This window comes from Gallinula chloropus, assembly GCF_964237585.1.
Source record: "Gallinula chloropus genome assembly, chromosome: 8".
In the NCBI taxonomy this organism is placed as follows: Eukaryota; Metazoa; Chordata; class Aves; order Gruiformes; family Rallidae; genus Gallinula; species Gallinula chloropus.
The window spans coordinates 25,853,010-25,877,178 of NC_140093.1; the positions used below are offsets into that span (position 1 = coordinate 25,853,010).

The window sequence follows — 24,169 nt, forward strand, 5'->3', positions numbered from 1 at the left end:
GCAAGCAGTCAAAGCTGCATCAACACCAGCTGCAACCACCTGACAGACTTCATTCTGTCATTTAAATTTTATCAAGTTCTTATGCAAAACCAGTGTGACAAAGCAGTCAGTCTGCCACGCTACTACATACACTCCCCAAGCTCAGGTGAGCTGATGAGAAGCACGGCAGGGCAGGTCATACCAACACAATGGTTTCCTCACAAGAAGCTGTGGACACTTCCCCTCACCATGTTCACCTTGGTACTGAATCTAGGTAATAGAGGTGTGCCTGTGGGTTGTCTGAAATCTTCAAACACCCACTCCCCAGACCTAAGCAAGGCCTCTCCTCATTGCTTCTGGAAAATACACTGTGTGGTTTTAAGTCACGACCTGCACGCTCGTCTGCCTTGCTCCTTCTGATAGTGATCATCATTCACCCTTTGGTCTTCCAAATATGTGCCCTGTTCTCATCCAATGTATGTATTTTTTAGCTGAAGTGCAGATATGCATTGAAAGATCCAACAGCCATGCTTACAAACAGAACTTCCCAGAACAAAGGAAGCCAACATGACATGGCTGCTTTCACTACTTCAGTCAATATGGGAAAACACTGGAAACATTATTTGGCACATCACTCACAACGGTAACATTTACCAAAGCAAAACTAGAAACACAATTAGTTTACAAGCACAGACAACCAGGGTAAGGATTTATAATTTTACCCAAGATGTGTGGGACCATCACAGAACTCCTCAAGAATCAAAGGAGTTTTTATGTGTGTATTTTTTTATCAACACAGAGACAGCGTGCCCTTATAATTGCACACATCCATCACAATAAACCCAATACACCAGCTAGCACGGGTCACATACCAACTGGTAGCAAAAGAGGTTTCCCACCAGGTAGCAATGACTTGCTTCCAAGCAGACACAGGAATGCTCAGATCTGTGCCACCTCTGCTCAGTATCCTATGTCATGTGCCTTTCTGGACTTGTGTTAAATCCCGGAATGGGTGCCATACAAAGCTACTCTAATAGTCTCTGTGAAACTTCTCAATGACATTCTCCTAGATTTATTTTAAGCTGCAGACAGGTTGGGGAAGCCATTCTTTTAGTTGCTACAAAAGCCAACCAAATTATTGCTTACAACAGCTGTCTTAATTAATAGCCATTAAATACATTCCTTGTATGGGCCATTAATACAACAGTATTACAGGAAAACTACTATAATGCACAGTGATGCAAAGTCAGAGTCAAACTGCCTTGGCAGAATAAATGACTTAGAGTAAAAAAAAAAATCTGGATATCCACACTCTCCTATAGAGAATGACGTACTTCAGACACAGCTGTTGCTCTTCCAAAACCTTTAGAAGACTTTTACCAGCAGAATATTACTTTTAAATAGCTGAGCTTATACAGATTTCTATGAGAATCTTCACAGTTATGCAGTAAATTGACAGGCATACCCAGCGTAAATAGGACTGTCCATATACAGTCTCAAAAATAGATCTGTAGCTTTGTAATCTACATCAGGTCGTCTTATATTTGCAAGGATGAAATATGCAATTCAAGTATTTTTTTACTGGGTATAGCTCTTAAGGAATATAGCACCCTCCCCCCACCAGTCTTTTAAGAAGAGTTTGCTGGCAGAAGCTTTCAATACCTTTAAATAACTCTATTAACTATACACAAAGCAGACTTATGGCCTAGTATTTATACAGTGCCTGGCCTGACACAGCAGCACAAATAGTTCAATTATGTAATTTCACTACTGTAGGGACAGCCAGAACCTTTTGCAGGGAACAACAGTATAGAACAGCCCCTTCTGAACTAAGGCCTGAAGATGGCAAAAATTAGACTTCTATAGAAGATGAAGAAACTCTATACTACATAGCCCAAAAGATAATACTCTAACATCTTAGAGTTCCAACTAAGTTAATAGGTTAACTGTGACTTAATCAAAAGTGTCTGTTCACGCCTGCAGCTGTTATACTTTTGCTGAAAGAAAAAGAACACTGAAGAACATTCATGTTTCTAAACTGCATTTACTTTCCGGCAATTCCCTCACATCCTTTTGTCCCCCATATAATTGCCAACTTGCACAAGATCATCTTAACACATCATTAAGGAAAGATAAAGGCAGGTAACACTTCACAGGTTGTCAGTCAGGCTTACAGTACACCCTAACACTCACCAATTAATATCTCTCCTACACAATTCCTCATTCCTCCCTATTTCATAGATGTTACGGAAATAATTTCAAATCCCTGTAGGAGATTCCTAGCCTCAGTCTCTCCCCCTCCCTCTGCAACACCACAATAGCAAATTTCAAAGCTTGCCAAGGACCCTAAACATACCTTTTAAGTCCCAGCTTAGACATGCTTCCTTCACCCCACACCTTCTGCAGCAGCTCCCCACACTATTCCTTCTGTACTTAACACTGCCAGAACGACCAGCTCTGTGACACCCTTACTAAAGGCCTTCTTGCTTGCCTGTCTTTGTTGTTAGCCTGAAAATGTATGCACTGTCACCACCAAACTCCATCAGTTGTATCTATCAGCAGACAGCCATGTCATAAGGCATGCCAGCAACAGACAGTTAACAAATGTTTGGAAAGATTGAGGAATCTTACAGGAAACGGGAATATCCCAAGTACCTCCTCCTCTTCAGTAATGCTCTAGTGTCTCCCCCTTGCACATAACTTATAGGATGTATAGGGTAAGTTGCATGTCATGGGCTTAAGTTTCATGATGAAGTTTCATAAAAGTGAAAGGAACTGTAAAAACACTTTCCTGCAAACTTTTTAGCCTCAAGATACTATTCTAACACAAATGATGTTGCTTATCATCAAAAGGTTTAGAGAGCTGTAAACTAAGCTTTGTTTTAGTTTTTAAAAACCCCTTTCACAACATTTGTGTGAGGAAGTAACAGGCTAGGCTTGAGAAGTGTGAGGTAAGAGCATCCACGTCAAGCTACAAGATTGCCTAAGGACAAGAAAGGGAGAAATCAATGAAGTGCCAGATGCACAGGAATCAAAAGCTTGAATTAAGATGAAAGACTTCAATACTTTTTAATTCAATGGTATTTTTAAATTCAATCCTACATGTGCTATACTTTAATAATTGTGTCAATACACAGGAAAAGACAAGTTTCAGGATGTCCTTGCCCTGTAGCAAAAACATGGTAGTGTGAGAGCTGACTACTATTAACGATGTAGAATATGCTCCCTGCTTGCTACTGCCTTCAGCAAGCAGCCAGAACCTGGTGACCACAGCTACACCACACTAGGGTATGCAAATTCAAAGCCAAGCATGCTTTATAGCAACTTGCTTTCGTGCTTGTATTTTGTATTGATCATGTTTGCACATACCATTTGACTTACAATAAAGGCTCTAAAGACAGCACACTGTATTATCATTTCTTGTTGAGAAGTTAAATAACTTTCTTCTTTCAAGTGTTTCTAATAAAAAATGTTGAGCGTGCACAAGTTTACTAGCAATTAAATAAGCATAAAACATCAATACAGCTCTTAACTGTGCCACACCAAACTTGAAAACTATCTGTAAAAGCATCTGAACCTAGTCTCTTCATCTATTCTTATTCTTCTATTAACCACTGTGACTGGAACACTACAGGAATGTAACATTTTTACAGAAAGATAGAGTAGAGTTAAACAGCAGATGGCAATTCTGTTTCAAGGACTCAAGCAATTCAAAGTTTGGGTTTGGGTCCTCAGCAGCTCCCCCTGAACTGAGCGTAGTCCTTTACTAAAGATCTGTTTGTTTCTGCATACTTTTGTTTTGATAAATGTTAACAGATTTCATGACCAACATTTCAGTTGTGAAAATCACCCCCTTCTGAACTCTAGCATCCACCACTGACTGATTCTCTACAAAACTTGTATCGACTGTTAATTAGCTACTTAACATTTAACAATAAATGCTCCTGGAAAGAGACACTGAAAATGCAAGTTTCATCTAAAATTTCTATTACATGAGGTGTGAGGTTAAAGAAAAACTTTTTATCTTAGAGCAAGTATTAATGGCATGATAAGATGAGACCATTAGAGAACTGATCTTATTTTTAATAAGCAATGCACCATTTTTTCCATTCTTCCATCTGTAACTGCCTTGATATAGAATCCTTAAGGAAGCCACCCAAAAGGACAAGTAGCAGCTTTGAGCCTACAGAAGAATTCTTTACAGTTCAGAACTCTTTGACAGATTTCATATTTGCCTTTTTAAAAAAAACAAACCCTTGTCCTGGGATTATTTAATTTATTGGATTGCATCATTGGACATCTGAATAATTTAGCCTTATTGACTTTACAGCATTTAACTACTAAAACTCAGTACCTGGCCCTTTTATTTAAAAAACCCTTTTGGTCATCTACTTTCATGTTACCTACACTCAGATATAATTTGATTATTCATGTTAAAGATCAGAATGCTACATAATTAGAGAAGATTGGGGCTTTTTAAGCATCAGATACAACAGCATTCATTAAGTGTCAGAAAAACACTTCTCTACACTGGTACCTGTGCAACCCACTCAGCCAGTGCAGGGACAGTACAAATTCACAGCATCTTCTGCTCTTTTGCCAGTTTGCCACAATCAGCACTCCAGAATAATTAATTTTGCATATGGATCATTTTTAATATGCAGAATAGCTAGGAACAAAGATAAGAAGCTTTCCTCAAATTAAACCAGGATATACCAAAGCCTAGGAAGAATAAGAGTTCAGTGTCATGATTATTATTCAGTATAGACTGCAAAACACAAGCATATGCAAGACACAAGAAGCCTCAGCTATTTGGCACATTTTATATGAATAAGCACAGATTATAAACGCACAGATTATGAAAACAGAAGGATTTGAGAGTCACAGATGTGCAACAAATATAATATAGAGCCATCAATTACTTAGCCACTTCATAAAGGATGTTTCCCGTTCTGCAAATAGTAAAAGGGCCTCATATTCAAAGGTGTTTCACACTACATTTGTCTGGACTACACCTTTGGGAACCAAGGTTTTCAAAAAGAAACACCACACTGCTACAGCAGTAACTCCAGCTAGAACTCCAACAAATACTCCCCAAGAATTATGCGTTAGATGTGAAACTCCCATCCACTCTCTGTAATTCAGCCCAAATTATCTAAGACACACCATGGTGTATGACTTTCCTTTTCAAATGTTGTAATAACAAGAGAAAAAAAAGTCTTGATATTCCATCTGGACCTTCCACCAGTGTATGGGATCATGGGATCAACCAGGCATGTGTCTCTTCCAAAGTAGGCAGCCATGGATTTACTGCAAGGAGTAAGGCTCTTCCCTAGACTTATGATCCTATTACTGCTAAATATTATCTGGATTTAGGAAAAGAGGGCTTAAACTTCTTTTTCAATTACTAATAAACCCTAGATGTTCCTCACAAAGACCAATGAGGTGGCTCCAGGATTTAACATGAAATGTGATGAGCTCTTTTTCTCTGACCATGTATCTTCAGAAACAAGAAGTTTCTGCATCTCATTCTGACTGAATTACATGGTTTTGAAAAGCCTGAGATGACAGAATGCCGACTACTCAGGACTTCTGTTGTTGTTGAGCTGGTGGTTTTGTACATTGCCTATTGCCTCTTTAAATAGTATAATCCTAGCATAACTCACTCATTAACTTGTGAATTAGTTCATTAGTGCATAACAAACAGGTTCTTAGATTGGTATTTGTTTTGTTCCACATACAAAACACCCGACTGCAAAACAAACCAAAATTTGTTCTGAGAAACTCAAAATGCCACTAAAAGGCCACACACCTTTTTTAAGATTCCCAGCTCTCAACAGTTAACTTCAGCTACAGCTGTTTTCTGCTACACACTTTCAAATACTTCCTATGGTCCCCTCTGCATCAGTAACTTATAACAAACAGTACCTATAATACCATCATTTAAGCTTGATGTTAGCTCCAAGCTAACATTTGACAGTAGCAATGAAATGTCAGTGCAAGGCTACATAAGTCAGATTTTTTTGTCATTTAAATAAATATTCAGAATTATTTCATATAAGACATTGCAATTTTCATCCATAAAATGACATACCTTGTTTATTAAATGCTCAGTGACCACTTCTCTTAGTCCAGTGTAGAGCTTTTCACCATGCTTATGCAACACCATTGTATATGCATTCCTATATAGCTCCTCAAAACTGAGGCCACTATTGTTCTTACGTTGGATCTCTTGGATAGCATTTTTTAGAAGATCCCAAATGCTGTTCACGTATTTCTCATCCATAGTCATCTGTAAAATAATCCAAACAGAAAAAAAACAATCAACAATGCATTACTGCTTACAATCAAGAAAGCTATCTTTAGAAGTTGTAACTCCAGGAGCAGTAATTACTTCTGCCACATTTTGCCAATTCCATTACTGTAAGGTTTTCTCAAACTTTATCAGAGGAAAAACAGCACTTATGAAACTAGTGGGGATTTCACGAAATAGTTATGAAAATTATCACTTGTAGAAGTTTAAAGCTTTTGTCCTTCAGAGCTGCAAATCCACAAACATGACTCCGCAGCCTGTGTAGGTGGGAAAGCAGGTAATTGTGGAGTCTTCCCTACACTCCCTTCACAGCATTAACAATGATACTCACTTAACTCTCCTCTTAACATGTGGAATCTTTCATTTAACATGCTACCTGGCACACCATAAATCACACTGCAACACTGATCTGCTTAACCAGACTCCAGATCAACTTGTACAATAAAAGATAATGATGGCTGACACAGTTAACAAACAGCCCTCTGACTGAGCCAACTAGGTATTTACAGCAATGCACTCATGGACAAAAAGTTACATGCCTATAATATTGCACCTACAATTTAAATACTTCCAGGTGATGCTGAAAAAACCCCACCATTAACTTCTGTATTGAACCTATTTCCATGGCACAAACATAGTTAAATAACTTGCTACAGGATATGCATCTAGTAGTAAGCAGAACATGCAACCACTTGATCTGTTATTCATGCACTACAACCAACTTGTTTATTCAGTAAACAACCAAATAAAAAGTACAGCAATAAAGAAAAAAAAATTTGTGAGAAACTCTTATAAGAAATAGTTTCCATGTATCAGCAAACCAGCTTCTGTCTGTGCAATCAGTTTACAACTGTAGTTTACCAATGCAAAGGTGCTTCAAAATATGACTGTTTATAGATAATGCAGTATCTGGGACAGCAAACAAGCACAGCAACAAAATATCAGATGTCAGTTGCTTAAAGTTTATGATTTAAACAAGCTTCATCATCCAACCAAAAAATGCATCCCACTTTTTCACTGAACCAAATTTAAAATGCAATGTTTCATTAAGTTTGATTTAGTTTATTAAAAAGAAAAAAAACCAAACAACTTATCTAACACTTTACAACTAAAGAAAAAGGCTGAAGAGGAGAAAATACATTATTCCCAAAACTAGTGCAGAGAAAAAAAAACACATCCTGTGTCTACTGTCAAAGCAGCCTTGAAACTAAGAGCTGGATTATTACAGCCTTGCTGTTTCTGTCTTGGTGCTATAGGTAAGGAGTACATCTAATAATTCAGACCTGTGCAAGAAAAAGCTATAGGTGGACTGTTTAACTATCCTTCTCTTAATCCATATGCTCAAAAAAAAAAGGAAAGATTGTACCATTATTTGCTCCAGACTCACTGCATACAGGCATGAACACCCTTTCTGCCACTTAACAATTGACACACAGTCAGCTGCTCTGAAAGCACAGGAAAGATCCATAAAAGGTAATTTTCAGGAGTACACATTTCAATGGGACAAATCTACAGAAATATTTGAAATAGTATTATGAAATTATTACCTTTTAATATTAAGCATAAAGGACTCTTGTTTCTCAGTGCAACTTCCTAATTTGCTACTGACTGACTTTAGATTATCATCTGTGAGGTTTTGTGGGAACAGGTTTGCTGAAGTTGTAGGACATGAAATTAGAAGAGCACTGTCTTCAGAAAAAGATCTAGCATAGCCAGCTTGTTTGCAGCAGCGTTTTCTAACAAAGCAAAGACTCCTAATACTTTCAATAACTCCACAGTAAATCACTGCAGCAAGGCTTTAGCAAAAAAATTCCTTCCACTGCTGAAAAGTTGTTTAGCTTTTGAACAGGTCATCCTGTATCACTATCCTCAAAGTTAATTAATAATTGCAATGATTACATCTACCCTTAGACTATTTAACTCAGTTTCATCTCTTCTCACCCCCTTTCCTTAACTCTAGCCTGTACACAGATTTAAACAAACCCAAGCAACTAAGCTGTAAGTTTGTGATACTACTACATTTTGGCATCTTTCACAATTCTGTGCAAAAGCTTCTCTAAAAGCACTGTTAGAGAACTATGATCCTAATCCCACAGTTTGACTCAACAGGGAAGATTTATGCAACTCCCTAGATCCCTGTCAACAAAGCCCGTAAGAGATCCATTTCCACAGATACAAATACAGGATCCAAGCCAAAATGTTTTTCAATGTTCATTTCCAGCTTTCTTCTAATATTTTAAAAGCAAACTCCACAATTGTAATACAGTTGCCTTGCTTGTGCCTTTTATTCTTGCAGATTTAAGCAGAAACTAGATTACTGCTTCTGCTTTGGAAAAAAAACCAACCCTCAACCCCCCAAAATAAACTGAAATAAAACCACTCAACACCCAGGTTCAGAAAAGCTTCCGTAAGACCCAGTAATTTTTGTAGTGTTTACACCCAGATAGATAGTAAGAAGCCAGTGTCCAAAGAGAGGAAATGTGTTCATGTACTCCAGTTTATCTGAACATTACCTTTCTTGGGGACTGGGAGAGAGATCAAGTTTGTTATTGGCAAGAGAGATAGCTGTTTATAAGAAGCCACAAGTTGGAAAACTTCCACAAACCGCTGCCCAAATGCTAATGATTCAAAGATGCAACTTGAACACAAACATCTGAACTCAAAGTGCAGCAGAAGTACATCTTGAGGAAATTAGACCAAAAGATCAGTGTACATGACAGCACAATAGTTTAAAAAAAAAAGGCATCCTGCAAAGGACTCCAAAGGTCCTTTATTCTACAGTACTACCACGGTGCAGGATCATTTCTTTAACAACGTGTGTATACCCTAGTAAAGTTTCCAAGACCAAATGAACAATCGCTATCAGCAATCTATTGCCATCATCACCTGGAGAGCACAACACACAGAGGTAAAGGGAGTAACAGTTCTGAATATACTTCTCTGTGTCTCCCTCCTAGAAGCAAACTCTACAGACACCACCTCTATCTACTCCATAACTTTATCAGCATTCTGTACATCAAAAGGGCAAAGAGCTAAACTCCAGTAGTTTTGGTACTAACATATAACTTCAGAGAGAATGTTATCATCTTCCTTCTAGACATGTAGTTGAAAGAGAAGTGCAGCATCCTGTCTCTGGGGAGGAACAACCCCATGCATTAACCCATGCTGGAGCTAACTGGCTGCAAAGCAGCTTGTCAGGAAAGTAGCCAGGGCTTTTGGTGGACATCAAGTTGATGACAAGCCACTGAGTCCTTGAGGCAAAGATCAATGATAACCTGGGCTGCACTTGGACAAGGTTTGCCAGCAGGTCAAGGGCTCTAACTTGGCACTGGGAAGACAGTGGAGTACTGTGTCCAGCCCTAGTACATGAGAGACATGGGCATACCAGAGAGAGTACACTGAAGAGCCACTAAGATAACTGACTGGAGCAACTCACATTTCAGGAAAGGCTGAGTCAGATCTGTTTAGCTTAAAGAAGCTATGGGCAGGGGGGATCAAATCAATGTGTAGAAATGCCTAACAGGAGGGTGCACAGAAGGGGGACCCAGACTCTCTTCTGTGGGGTTCTGTGACAGGAGCAGTGGCACAAGCTGAAACACAGGAGATTCCCACTGAACCTCAGGAAAGCTGTTATTTTTAACACTGTGAGAATGACCAAGCACTGGTACATGTTGCCTAGAGAGCTTGTGGCTTGTGGAGGGTCCATTCTTAGTGATATTCTAAGACCCCTGAGCACTGGAGTGAGAACCCACTGAAATTACAGAATGCAAGTGTTTATGCTCTCTACCTTGAAGGAAGATAACAATTAAAGTTAATTAACAGCTCTGTGAATAAACATTTGCACCTTGTAATTGCAGCCTGTTCTCACTCCTTCATTTGCTATCCCTCAGCAGACAAAACAAGCAGGGGCTGACTGCTGTCATCTAAAACAGCAACCACAGGGGTCCTGACCCACAGTCCAAGAGGCAAGGGCGTCTGTCAAAACTAGGTCGTCACTTCCATTTCAAGACAGGCCATTCATCAAGAAGACATTAAATAGTCTGTTACACAATAACTCAGCATCCTTAGTCCAGATCCTTCATTCTGGATGAAGCTTGGATGAGGTTATCCAGAAAAGGGCAAGAGCAGCACATTCCCTGCCTCAGAACCTAATTGTTACTTGAATTTTTATAAATGCTTCCAACAGTGTTAATTTAAAAGACAAGAATTTACAATGACAGAGATTTATTGTCTAGCTTTTGCTCCAAGAATAGCTCTGAAAAATGGCAATGAAGATATGAAACTACATATTCTTCCCCTACAGAGTGGGTAGAGTGTACCCCTATGAATGACAAATGGAGAGCTCAACATTCACACTTCTCAATTTAAGTTTTCGTTACTATATAGCAATGAGCATATCTGGAAGAGAATACGGTGGCTACACCTCATTGCATAAGAAACATCAGTGCATCAAGAAGCAAACAACTCCCTAGCACACACACACACAGAGATAAAAACATGGGATCTCTGAACAGCTGAAATAACCAGACACAACATTTCTCAAGTGCTATCTGAACAGGCTGATGGTTACACACCAAAAAAACATAAAAAAGAAACTAAGAGAAGGAGCATGAAGAAACTAAGGGGCACCTTGACCCACTGCTGTTCTCCTTCATCTGGGCTACTAGTGTGGCCATCTGCTGAAGGAGTCACAGGGAAGTCACAGCAATAGGCTACCAAAACTGGTCCTAATAATTAGGCTTTTGCTCCTAGGTGACCTGTAACAACTAGAGATAATTCAGTATTATCCACATCTCCTAGGAGTGTCAGGAAATGCCTACTACACCATTATACTCCCTCAGAGGGTGTACGTGGTGGTAGTAAATCTATGCCTACAGTTTATGGCATCTACCAGTTATCATTTACAACATTAAATATTGACACCATTTGTAATATCTCTGTTTTGTTCATTACTCATTCCCTCAGCACTCAAGCCTTACTCTTGTTTGGGTGGGCAATCTCTACATTAAACTTCTCCAGATTCCTCCTGCCAGGAATATTCATGGCCTGAACCATGCTCCGAGCCAGGCTCAGAAAAGGCCAAGAGAAAAATCAGTCCTAGTCTGACCCTAAAAAGGCTTTGGCCTCTACAGAACAGGCAGAGCTCCTGGAAAATCCTCAGTCAGTAGCAGCAATGCAGAAATCACAATATCCACCTCCCCTTCCCAGCTCTGTCAGGCTTTACTCAGCAGAAGCAAGCAGAACACACAATTAAGTCACATAAGGGAATCCTCTTTGCCAACTAAAACACCCAAGAGGTGCAGGATTTTAGGCCAAATCCTTCGCTTCTCCACTTTGCTTAAATGGGTTCTGCAGCAAGGGAAAGCTGTTCTGCCAGCACAGAGCAGAAGAGGTAAATAGATTAAAAGGTGATTGTTCCTTAAAAGATGGAGTTGTACCTCATGCATAGTGACTGACATATTTGGTCTACCTCCAAAGCACTGTCTCAGAGCACTTCCAGTCTCCTCACAAAAGTGCTGCTTTGAGGGGGGGAGGAGGGGGGGTGTAAGGGACAGGGGCTGAAGAGGAAGGGGTATGATGGGTTGGTTTTGATAAGCTTCACAGCAAACTAATTGCCTCCAAGAAGGTCCTTCTCTAGTAAACCTAAAGCCCAGGATTTCCTCCTCTCCGAAGGTAACATCTGTTTGCATTATAGGTAGACCTGAGAGGAGTTTCACCTCTCAATAGCAATCTGACACTTGATATGGAAAGTTTAAAACGAGTCTTTAACAGAAAATGTCACACTGCAGCAATAGTTTTGACATGTTTAGGAGACTCAACACATTTTAAGAAAGATCAGAGACTCATTTCTCTCTCATATTTTAGGAGCCAATTCAGAAGAATGAGACCAACCCTAACTGCCAAAATACCTCAGTTACTCTAGATTTCAACTTCTTTTTAATACAATTTCCTCATTTTTCCCAAATGTCTCTCCCTCAACTTAAGTCTTGCAAATCTGTAGAAGAAAATAACCTGGAGAAGAGGGGAAAAATGAGAAAAACCAACTCCTCCCAAACACTTGTTTCATCTCAACCGTGACTATGAACTGTGTAAATTTGAGCAGCCATCAGTTACTGAACAAACAGGAGGCAAAACAATCTAAGACTTTCTTTCATTTCTTAAAAAAACTGGAGACAATATAAACCAAAAAGTTACACAGACATCTTTCCATTTACAGACCTTAATACACTTTCCTAACACTAACTCATACTAATTATTAATACTAATGAGCAACCATAAGAATGCTTTATATACATAAAATACCAAGGTCAATAGTCTTTCATAAAATGGTTTCCCAGCATATTCCAGCTGTAAAAGACAATCTATTTTAGTCAGCAGTACATAGCACAAGTGCAGTATGTAACAGCACCTATTTAGCTCAAAACAAGGACTATGTGTATTCACTGCTCTAATACCACAGACTCTCTAATTTCCAATTCTTTCAGTTTTTCTACAGGAGATGCAACCTCTTACATGAAATGTTTGAGTCCAGAGACAAGACATCATCTTCCTCTCCTGCAAGTCCATTTAGGATAGTCCACGAACTGTAATATACTGTCTAACTACATCAGGAAGTTAAATAACAACATGCAATCATCAAAGTCATTAAATACTGTATCTAAGATCACTTATACAAGGCTTAACTGTGCCTTTTATACACTCATCTGGTCTTACTACTTATTTTCCACAAGACCCAAACCCCTTGAAATACATGTATGCCTTAGTCAGCAAGGACTGAAGGATGTTATCTTCCAGCAAGGCTGGATACTGGGGAAAAAAATAAAGACAACAGACCAAAATTAACCTCTTTTCAATAGAAGCTTTCAAATGTGCTACTAATTACACTAGGGACTTTATCCTAGAATTACACACTTTGCCCAAAGAGGATAGCAGAATAATGTTTAATTAAAAATACAGAAATCTAAGTTTTTAAGGTACTTCCCCCCCCGCCAGCATCTGCAGACAAATATAAATGCCTTTTAAAATACCAAACTGCATTATATGTAAATGAGTCAATCTCCACCTGCCACAGTGCAAGCTTCTGCCTACCTGCCATAAGGTTATGAAACTTGTTTTTAAAAAAACTTTTATTTAAAATATAACAATGAACTGGCTTTGTTCAAGCTTCTAGAAGAACGGAGTTGGTAAGAGGCTAAAAATAGGAAGTTCTAGTTCAAAAGATAGTTGTCACTGCTACAGAATGGAAGTGCTTATACAGCCAAAATAGCGACATTGCCTGTATTATTAACCAATGTTCTTTAAAAAACATCCAATGACATTTCTACAGCACTCATTACTGTAGTGACTGAAAATGGAGGAGGATTACAAAACACCTATAATGAAACTACTTATTTCCTAAGAACACTTCAACCTGACAACAGTAAGGAAGAACTGTCTACACTTCTGAAACTTCTTTTACTAATCTGGAAACTGTTAGAGTTGAAATCTGTATCTAAGTTGAGAATTTTAAAAGTCTGATCTTTCATGTTTAACTTTGCAAGGTACCAGAAGCATTTTCAGACATGAAATACATTTTTGACTTATTTCAGTAGCTGTAGGGATTACTTATGGTGCAAGTAACACCTGGGTGGGGGGAGGTGTGTGGGGGGAGTATATCAGGTCAAGATTGCTTAACTTAAAAAGATCCATTCTGAATGAAACAGAGGAATAGATATAAAGCTTTGACACCAAATATCTGCCTATTTCCTCTCTCCTGCCCAAATGAGTATCAATATTTTGAAGACTAATAAGTTCAGAGTCCTCTTGACGCACTTCAGAAGTAAAAAAAATCTTAGGATAAGGTTCTTCAAATTGAAGTTGTGGAAAAAAAAATTCTGAAGGGCTTGTATAACAGCAGGAAATATGTTCCTGAAAGAAATACAATAGCTTTAAGGTTTCTATACTAAACAAAGTTGGTGTTAAAAGAAAATATTTGAACCTAATTAGAGCTGCAGAAATGGAATGAGGAGATGAATTTCTGGGAGTGAATCATCCCTCATCTGTTAGTGGGATCCTGGAGGTCTAGAATGCACGGGGAAAGCCTGGGAGTTCTACACTTCCAGAGTTCAGCTGTGTGCCCAGAGCTGGCAAACAGGCTCTTGCCAAAGGTGAAGTGACAGACAGCCATAACTGTGGCACAGAGTTTTGTGAACTACTGGCCATGCCTTTCCCCACTTACAAAGGCCAGAACCAAACATTTCATCCCAGTCATTTCACATTCCGCTACAAGAAAATCTTGTAACGGCCAAGGACATGCTTCCCAAAATCTGAGGACTATGTAACTATGAGCAGTTACCACAAAGTAAGTTAGACTGCAAGTTTCCACCAAGCAGCTTACACAGGATAGTTGGCTGTGTATAGGCTCTCATGCTGCAGTAGAATGAAGGTGGCTCATTCATCCTCCACCAAAATTACTTCCAATTTACCAAGACTCAGGAGCCCAAAGCAAAGTTAGTTGCTTACCTATAACCTAACAAGACTTACTTTATATATGACTAAGTAAAGATTAAAAACTGCTGGAACTCTCAAATTTCAACGGGATTTAGGCCCCTGACTTTCTTCATCTCCTTAAAAAACCCCAGGTGCAGGACTGCAACGTTCCAGGTAATGTGCAGCAGGCTGTCTTCAAACTGCCACAACAGACACTGTCTGCAGCAGCAGCACTCCTACACCCCAGCCTGCTACTCGCATCACTCCTAGCTCTAAACCAGCTAAAATACTTTGCTTTGGTTTTAACCATAGTTAAAACTTCAGTATGTGATCACACTTCTATTAGTTTTAAGACCATTGTCACAACATTATAAAGTAGAAATAAACAGCATTAATTAATTAGAGAAAATCATGGTTTCGTTTGGTTGGGGTTTTTTTAAGTCTTCTATGTCGATGACTTATGGATAATATTAACACTACAATGACTTTAAGGCTAAACTGAGATACTGAATGCCTCAACTGCAGTTAAGAAGCGCTGGGGAAAGAGCAATGCCACTCTGCACATCCATATCTTCTGTGGAAGGCACCAAGTCTCCTCAGGGGTATCATCTCCCCAAGTGAAAAAATCCATTAGTTCATTAACTTCCCAGCCTCGATGACCTGGGTTCAGAAAGCTTCCCTGAACCACAAATGGCCTGTTCATTGCCCACTCAACTTCAATGCAAATCCCACAAGAATCATTTCTGGGGTTTGTCAATTAACTTAAAAGTAGTTCAATATTCTACAACTGCTCAAAAATCAACACTATTTAAAGAGGAAAAATCTGGGAAATACACACCGATTGACACAGGTTTCCTGTATAAGTATTTCCTGAAGCCATTTCAAAACAATGACAATTCAAGGGGGATGAATGGTGAAGAGGGGGCTTTTGGGACTTGATGACCACTCCTCCTCACCAATGATGCTATGATAACAGCTGGAGAACTTTTACAGTAAACGTAAGATACAAATTTATGGTAGGCAGAGGCCAAGAAAAGAAATTATTTTTTCCCAGTTTACCTCAGGGACAGGAAGGAAGATACACTTAATAAATCACTTACACATTTACAGGTAATCAATACCACTGCATGGTGACAATAACCTCTCTCAAGGGGATTCTTGCACCATATAGTGCATACAGCATGATTTAAAGCACAAATCAGCAGTGCCTGGAAGAGCAAGACTAACACTGAAACAAGTATAAAAGAAAAACAAATCCAGAGCTACAGATGGAAATCATATTCATGTATATAACATCAAAAAATAAGTCCACTCAGATGCCACTAATGCTTTAGAAACAAAACCAGTATGAAAGTAAAACAAATTTTTCAATGAAGATTCTTCACATACAAAAAGAAACAGAACCAGTACTCAGACTACATGCAGTATAAGAAATGAACATTATGAATTTTTGATTATATAATCCAGTCCAATTTTACACCATTCACATTTATAATTTATCTTCATTTATGTTTATTCTCATTAGTATTAAACAAAAAATTGGCATTTCCACAGATGCACCTCATGCATAACCATGAGCAAATAAAGCAAGTTCTCTGTGTACATCTTGCATACTATTCACCTTACGTAAACCATCAGCAAAGACAGTTTCAGCCCTCAAACACTAATTTTATGCACAACTAATTAAATAATCTAGGCAAGTCCACAGCAAGCACCATCCCAATGTAAATGCTTATTCCATGTTTGAGCTTCTTGTGGTACTTCAGTATTAAAAGCACTTTTTTCATTCCCTAAGACACAGTGTTTAAAGATGTTGATATGGAAGTTATTGTGTTAACTCATCTAACAGTATTTTTGTCTGCTGATACGCCAGTACTTGTACCTCCACAAAAGAGTCATTAGCAACTTAAAATTTCTACTGGTTTTAACTGCACTTCTGAAAAATAAAACCAACCATGTGATAAAAACTATACTGGGTCATGCAAGAGTTCTCTATGGTATTTCCTACTTCTTGCTTCCACAAGAACTGGCTCGGAATGAGAAACAAGAGCTCACCTCTCAAGAGTTGGTTTTCCACCTGTACAGCTACTAGAAACCGAAGATAACATCCAGTGATTATATGCACAAGGTCAAGAACCTATTTTGGCCTGTACAGAGCCACTGTGCATTTTATGAATGGACTCAAACCAACCAACTTAAGAAAATTTGCTCCAGTCTATCACAAAATGGTTTCACCAAATGCAGGGAGATTACCAGACATGGCACATGAGTGCATAAAAGCGTATGCACGACTACCTGTCCAACTGATAAAACCCAAAGACTTCTGAATACATACTTGAAATACTGAGAAATGTTGCCACTTATGCCTTGTACACCCACCCAGAAACTATTACAAAAGGAAACATTTCAAAAAACCCGTAACAGTTCTTCTAGAAAAAGAAAATAAAAAATTATGCTACTTACTATTATTATGACTCTTCATGTAGAACACCAAAACCACTTGATCAGTTTTATACCAACTCTTAAAAAGCCCTTTTACCTACCACTCACAGGGAAAAATAGTAATTCCTGTTGAATAATGCACTACTGTACAACACAAGAATGAGGGGGTGGAGAAACCCACCAAGACACTTGAAAAAAACTCAGACCGAATTAGCCAGCATAAAAACTTTAACAGAATGCTAGTGGTGTTACTTCATACTCTAGCACAAAAATCAAGCAAACATCAAACTCAGAAGAGACCCAGGAACAGTAGTCCTTCTTCCACTGCCACTTTGAGCTACTCAAAACTCAGACCAACTGGAATGATGATTGCTCAGGACTTAAGACCCAGCTAACAAGGAAAACCAAGAAAATTTGCAAGTGAACCCTCAACATCAGCAGAACTCAGGAATTCTAACGAGATTTGGTTAGACCACAACAAAGATTATATGTATAGCGTGACAAAAAACCAACCAACCTACAAGTATTGTCAGTCTACCACAGAATTAGAACTCCTAAATGCAGTGTTAGGGCATTCAGTCTGCTCCCAGCATTTTGTTAACATTTTTCTTCTATGAAAACTGGAAGGCCTTCATAAGATTAACTGGTCAGTAAACAGTAAGTATGTCTGCATTTTTCTGTAATTTACACCAAAACAATACCTTTTTTCTTTGAAAAAGATAGTGGTTTTGGTTTTTGGTTTATTTCTAGGTTTCAAAGCTACCAAAGTGTTAATATGAACAGTAGTTTACTGCTACTGTGCATACTATATGGCTTAATAGCTAAGATGCTCTTATAAATATGTTTTAGAATATAAAGCATTCAAGATTCTCAAAGACGACCACAGAAACCATGAAGTGAATTATGTGGTCTTGCACTCTGTGGATTTACATTATTTTCATCAGAGCTGGAAAAGCCTGAGCTAAATTGTCCTCCAACTCTATCCTCACCCATCCTCCATGCCTCTCCATTCACTTATCAGTGTGGCACGCATGCTCTAAGGGGCATAAACCAAAGCAGCAGAAACGCATGTATCACGTAATACAAACACTTCAATTTAACTGCAGTTTAACATGTTTTCTATGGCCTACCTGCTGTAAGGTTCTCTAGTAAAACAAAACTTAAATCAACTTCTTGAATTGGTAAGTCTATGCATTACAGGCATAAATTCAACAAAGCCACATCTCAACTGGCATCACCAATTCCCCAAGATTCAAAACAAACCACAGAAGCAGTCATCCCTCCTGGAGAAAAAGAAAAAAGCCGCCTGCCTACACAAAGCCTAAAACGAGCGGCTGGTAGAGCTGAGGAGAAAGGAACAGAGGCAGTGAAAACATAAGGCTTAATGCTTTCTCATGGAAAAGTTGAAGTCATTTACTTCTAAGTTTACTTTTTCCTCAAAAAGTTCTGTAACATCAATTGATAAATGGGGTTAAAAGAAACAAAAGGTTGGCTACATTTTTTACACAAGCTAAAATAATAATTTTGTTGGGCACAAGTGTTTAATATAAAATTATTCAGTGGAGCATGTATGTATCTTTACACAGAGACACTTAAAAGGCTCATTCTATCACAGGTGCGCACATAGGATCTCTCTAAACGCCTTCCAGAATCCAGAATGTAACCGTATCATACTGATCCACCAGAATAGTTGTGACAACTGGCAAAACACTGTTCTGTAGCCTTGCTCTAAAGGGGAAAGACAGCACTGCAGGAAATGAAAATGATTAAAAGCGCTGGACCCCCCATCTATAAAGATCAAACCCAACAACCTACATCGGGTCATGCTGGTTTTCAGAAAGATCTGTCCAACCGATTTTATGGTGACAAGTGACATAATCCATTGAGAGAAGAATGAGCTCTTGCAAAAGAGTTCGTTCAACACAGTTTAACATTACTTGAATAAATTCTAAAAATTCCCAAAACACTTTCCCAATTCTTACATACTGTTTATTTCTGTAAGAAATGTGCATTTTTTTTACTTTGCACAACAACTTCTCCCTCACAACATATCCACAAGCTAGAGTCATGGCAAGACAGTTTGGATACACTTGCAGGAAACAGGATTTATACATGGTAAAACTCCATTATAGACATCTCCCTCCAAAAGTTTTAAGTGCAAATCCAGCATACTTTGGCACCACTTTTCACAGATAAACTAAATCATCTTAAAATCAGATTTGCTGCAAGCTTGTTTGAGAGCTTCTGAAGTAATCCTTTAGCCAGCAGTAACAGCCTGGCTAGTAACTGGCTGTCAGCGAGTTAAGCAACAAGAGCAAGTCTGGGACCTTGAGAATACTTTAAACTGGGGACAGCAGGAAAATGACCCCCACCACTTCTACAAAACAGGTATGATAAATTCATGTATTACAGGAATATCAAACCTGCGTTTCTGCATAACACACATGCTGTGTACTCAGTGAAAATACTAGTGCACTCCAAATAATTAAAAAGTCACCCAAAACTTACAATCTACATCCAACTGAAACCACTGACAATCACTCCACATTTCACAAATTATTTTGCATTTTTAGTGTCCAACCACAACAGTCCTATTTGTTGCAGTGTGTGTGAGCTTGAAATGCTAGGGTTTAAAGATTGCTTAAAAAAAGAACCTACACTCACCCAAAAGCCCTCGAGCTATTCCATCTCCTGCTTCAGCACTACTCTGAATGCTATCTGGAGACACCTCACACAAATATAGCACAGCTATATATTATGAATGTGTTAAAAGTACTGTAAGAGGTTACTGAAAGTAGCACAACGCAAGTCTTCTATGGTGGTACGTAAAGTTACTTAACTGCACAAGCTCTCATCAGTTTGGTATAATGAATATACAATAAGCTTTCATTAAAAAAATATTTCTATTACTCTTTCTAGACTTTTAAAAAAATGCTCAAGTCTGAATCAAGCATGTCCTTAGTTGGACTACTGATGCAAACACTGTCTTCAAATCAAGCCCAACAAGACAATGCAAGAAACTTTGTTTTAATGAACTAGTTTTTATACTAAGAAATGCATTTTTTCTATTGTGAACAGAAAAAGTGACTAAATATATAGAAACATATTTTCCTCAACTACTTTGGATTACTCCACACTCACTTCAACAAAACAGTGTGTCTTGTATTCAATGTCACTGCCCTTGAGGTAAGAAAAAGCAAACAGGAGCACATACCAGGAGCTAGTAAATAGAAACAGACACTTAGGATGACAGATAACCTGCCACCAATTACAAGAAATGATAAAGAAGGAATCTAGAATAAATCTAATTCCAAAACATTAAGATCTCTGGCTACAACACAGGTGGGTTTTCAAATGTTTTGGTCAATTTATCCTTACTTTCTAGTAAGGCAGAAAAAATAAACTCTGTAGTAGCAGTAGCATTTTGCAAATTACTATTTCTCCATTCATTTAGCTACTGTAAAACATAACAATAACAGAAATACGAAAAAATACTATGAAAACACTAAAATACTAAAGGGACAAAAACTACGTGGAGGGAGCTACCATAACACTGCAGTGTCCAGCGACCTTATCTCTCCAATTTGGCTCCTTCTAGTTTAATGTAGTAAACAGCTATCTATGCAAGAAGTGAACTAATCAAAAACAGTTAAACCTGATGAGGAAAGATGATCAATAAAACAACAAATCAGGCGGCCTACAAAGTCACCTCTGGAAGCGCTCTTAATTCAGAGCTGAAGAGCAGAACCACCAAATCTGAGATAAAAGAGAGAAGATCAGTAGCAGAAGTACAAATAGTACACTTTCTAAATATAGACTCTATCCCACACACGAACGCAACCTCATTGACATGAATAATCTCGCTGCAGTCACTGGCACTATTCGCAGGACCAAAGCTACACAAACACTTCAGTCTCCACAGAATTAACCAGTGTTCAGATTCTTACATGAACTATGGCTGTTGCCCTCTGCAATTATGATAGAGAAAGCCCACCAAATGTCTGAACCAAATACACGCTGCTTTCCTACAAATGGTTTATCAACAGGATAGTCAACAGGATGCCTCAGAAAAATCTATTGAAGGGAACACCTGAAAAACAGCTGTCAACAGATGTCACTGAGCATGTAAGATCTGTAGGCCTCGATGACTATAATTATTTTAGTGAGAAGATCACTTTATGGGGTTTTTAACTTTTAACCTAGGCATTCTTTAAGCAAGAAAAGAACAACAGTGCTAGCAAACATAGACTTAGAAGGCAAAAAAGTGATGACAGTGTTGAAGTATGAGTAGAGCTCCGTACAAGCATTCTTCATGCCCCAAACTAATTTCACATGCTTATTTACAAAAGTGGTGGAAAAAAGTAAGCCACAGAAAACTAAAGTTAAAAGTTTATCCTGTTGTTAAGTCTGCCTTTGTTGACTGACCCATATCCACAGTTAGAATACATGAATCTGTTCATCAAATTAAGAGACTACTATATATTTGGTGTAGTTTGTTATAAAACATACACAATGGTTTTGTCCTGGTTTATTTGTACAGGCTTTCCTACTACTTGTTAGTAAAGCCCTGGCCACGCTGCCATAAATCTTCTCCTTTATTCCTATAATCAACACATCCTAACAACTGATATTTTTAGAAAAGGCTATTTAAAGAAATAAACATAATTTGGGAATCAAAAACCTTTCATCAGCTAAAATTCATAACCTCACAGCCCATCTTTTTCTTTTGACTTACCACTAAATGCCACTGTCAATGATTAAAAGTGGAGGAAAGAACATGAGGAAAACAGTATAAAACCAACTACTACCATTATGCCAGCTGCTGAGAATATAAAGAATTCTCTAATTTCATCAGCAAGAGTTTTGATGAAGCAAATATATTGACATATTCCTTGCCAGCGAAATAAGATAAACAGGTATGTCCAGTTTCTCTATAAAGGCAAGGCGCATTAGTTCTACACTAGTGCCTGCTAGGATCAGAGGTAGCATCAAAAAGTTAACGCTAAACCCTACGAGCCAGTGACTCAACTAAGTATCTTATTTTTAACGTACGCACCAGTGAACACATACACGCTTCCTGGCCATCCTCTGGCAGGCTGAAGCTTCTCTATTTCTCTCATTCCTCAATGCCATTAATAGTGCTGTAGTTGTTAATTCTGTTGTAAGCTTTAATTGAACTGACTGTCAAAACACAGCAAGCTTTATGGCAGTATAAATTAATAATCTGGCTCATTCCTCTCTGCAACTCAAAGGGATGGCATGCTCAGGGCTCTGCCGAACATGCATGAGGGTTACCTGTACCTAGATGTTTAATAGCAGCATCTTCTGAGCAACTGGCACTGTGCCACCTAAATCTTATAATCATACGACTTACAGCCTCTTTTACAGAACGGAGAGAGAAATAAATTCACCAAGAGGAAACTCTCCCGAAGACATAAATAAACACACACACCCCCTTCCGGGGTTAACTAATTTTGTTGATGTAGGCGTCTAACCTTCGACTCCTTCTTTGAGGCCTTTTCCTTGAAAACAAAGAAACCACCCCCCACACACACCCCCCACCCCCAATGCCGAACGTGGATTTTCATAATTGATCTCCTCGGCTGATGAGGGAGACGATAATCGCGGGGACCAGTTCCTCCGCCTCCCACTCGCCGCGCGGCAGGCAGCACCGCTCCCCCGAGAAGAGGCTCCCGCACGCTCCCCCCACCCCGCCACTCGCACGGGGGGAGCCCGAGGCCGTCGGCCGACTGACAGCTCAGCCCATACCGCTCGCACCCGCAGCCCCCTCCAAGGGTAGAGGGGCCCTCTGCGCGGGGCCGGCCCGGCTCGCCGCCCCGCGGCCCCGGGCACACGGTGGGGCTTGACAGGACGTCGAGGCCGCGGGGCCTGAGGGCGGGCGGAGGCCGGGGCCTGGCGCGGCCGCTCAGGCAGGCCTAGGCCCGGTACTTACAGGGAAGGCTCGGATCCGCATCTTGGTGTCCTTCCGGCTGCCCGTCCCCTTGCTCAGGTTCGACATCTTCGGGCCCGGCGGCGGCGGCGCCTCCCGTCCGGAGGGGCGCCGGGGGACGAGCGGCGGGGCGGCAGACCCCGGGAGCGGGGCCGGGGGCCGGGCGGGGGAGGCCGCTGGCGACCTTCACTCCGGGCTGCGGCCCCCGGGGCTGCGCGGAGGGCCGGACCGAGCCAAGCCGGGCCGGGCCGAGCCGAGGGGAGCGAGCGGGGGGGGGAGGGGGAGGCGGCGGCGAGGGGCGAGACGGCGGCGCAGGCCCCTCGCTCCGGTGGCGGCGTTTCCTTCACCCTCCTCCTCCGCCGCGATGGCGGACAAACATCGCTCAGTGCGCAGGGCCGAGCGCCCCCCCCTCCCCTTCCTCTCCCTTCCCACTACCCAGCCACCAGCCAGCGAGAGACAGATCCGGCCGCGGCGGGCGGGCGGGGGCGGCGGCAGCGGCGGCGGGAGGGCGGCGGGGCGGAGCGCCGCCTGCGGGGGGTGAGTGCGGGGAGGGAGGGGGGGTATTTCACCCCTCTCGCGAGGCTTTCGCCGCTCTCGCGAGGCGACCGGCCGGTCGACCCCTCCCCTGCGGGCGGAGCCAAGCGGCCCCGAGCTCCGACCGTGGCGGCGGGCGGAGAGGGGAGGGCGGGGAAAGCGCGCGGGAGGAGAGAGAGGCACTGGTTGGCGGGGCGAAGCCAGGCGCGACCAATCAGGGGCGGCGAGGCCGGGGCTGGGCAGGGGGCTGCGTTCCGCCCCCCCAAGGCTCCGGCGAGCGCTGCCGTGGGGGTGACAGCGCGGGCTGTGGCGCCTGTGCGGGGTCGTGTGGCGAGCCTGGCACCCATCGGCACGGCCCGAGCGCTGCTGCTGCAGCCCACCCTGGGCCCGTCCCCAGGAGGACGACCGCCGCCCGGTGTTGAGCTTGCACGGCTGCTGCGGGAGGGCAGCCCCAGCCTTTTGCCTTCCTCGCCCTTTGAAGT

The 24,169-nt window shown here is 40.7% G+C and overlaps 1 protein-coding gene across 1 annotated transcript in view; it reads right to left on the reverse strand.

Annotated features, from left to right (window-relative positions):
* CUL3 (cullin 3) overlaps nucleotides 1-23,638 on the reverse strand; it is a 55,292-nt gene extending 31,654 nt beyond the window's left edge. The window contains exons 1-2 of the mRNA XM_084267081.1: nucleotides 23,157-23,638; nucleotides 6,074-6,271 (exon numbers count right to left, since the gene is read on the reverse strand). Coding sequence (XP_084123207.1) covers nucleotides 6,074-6,271; nucleotides 23,157-23,222 — 264 coding nt within the window. The 5' untranslated portion in view covers nucleotides 23,223-23,638. The remainder of the gene's footprint in view (nucleotides 1-6,073; nucleotides 6,272-23,156) is intronic.
* Nucleotides 23,639-24,169: the final 531 nt, after the last annotated feature.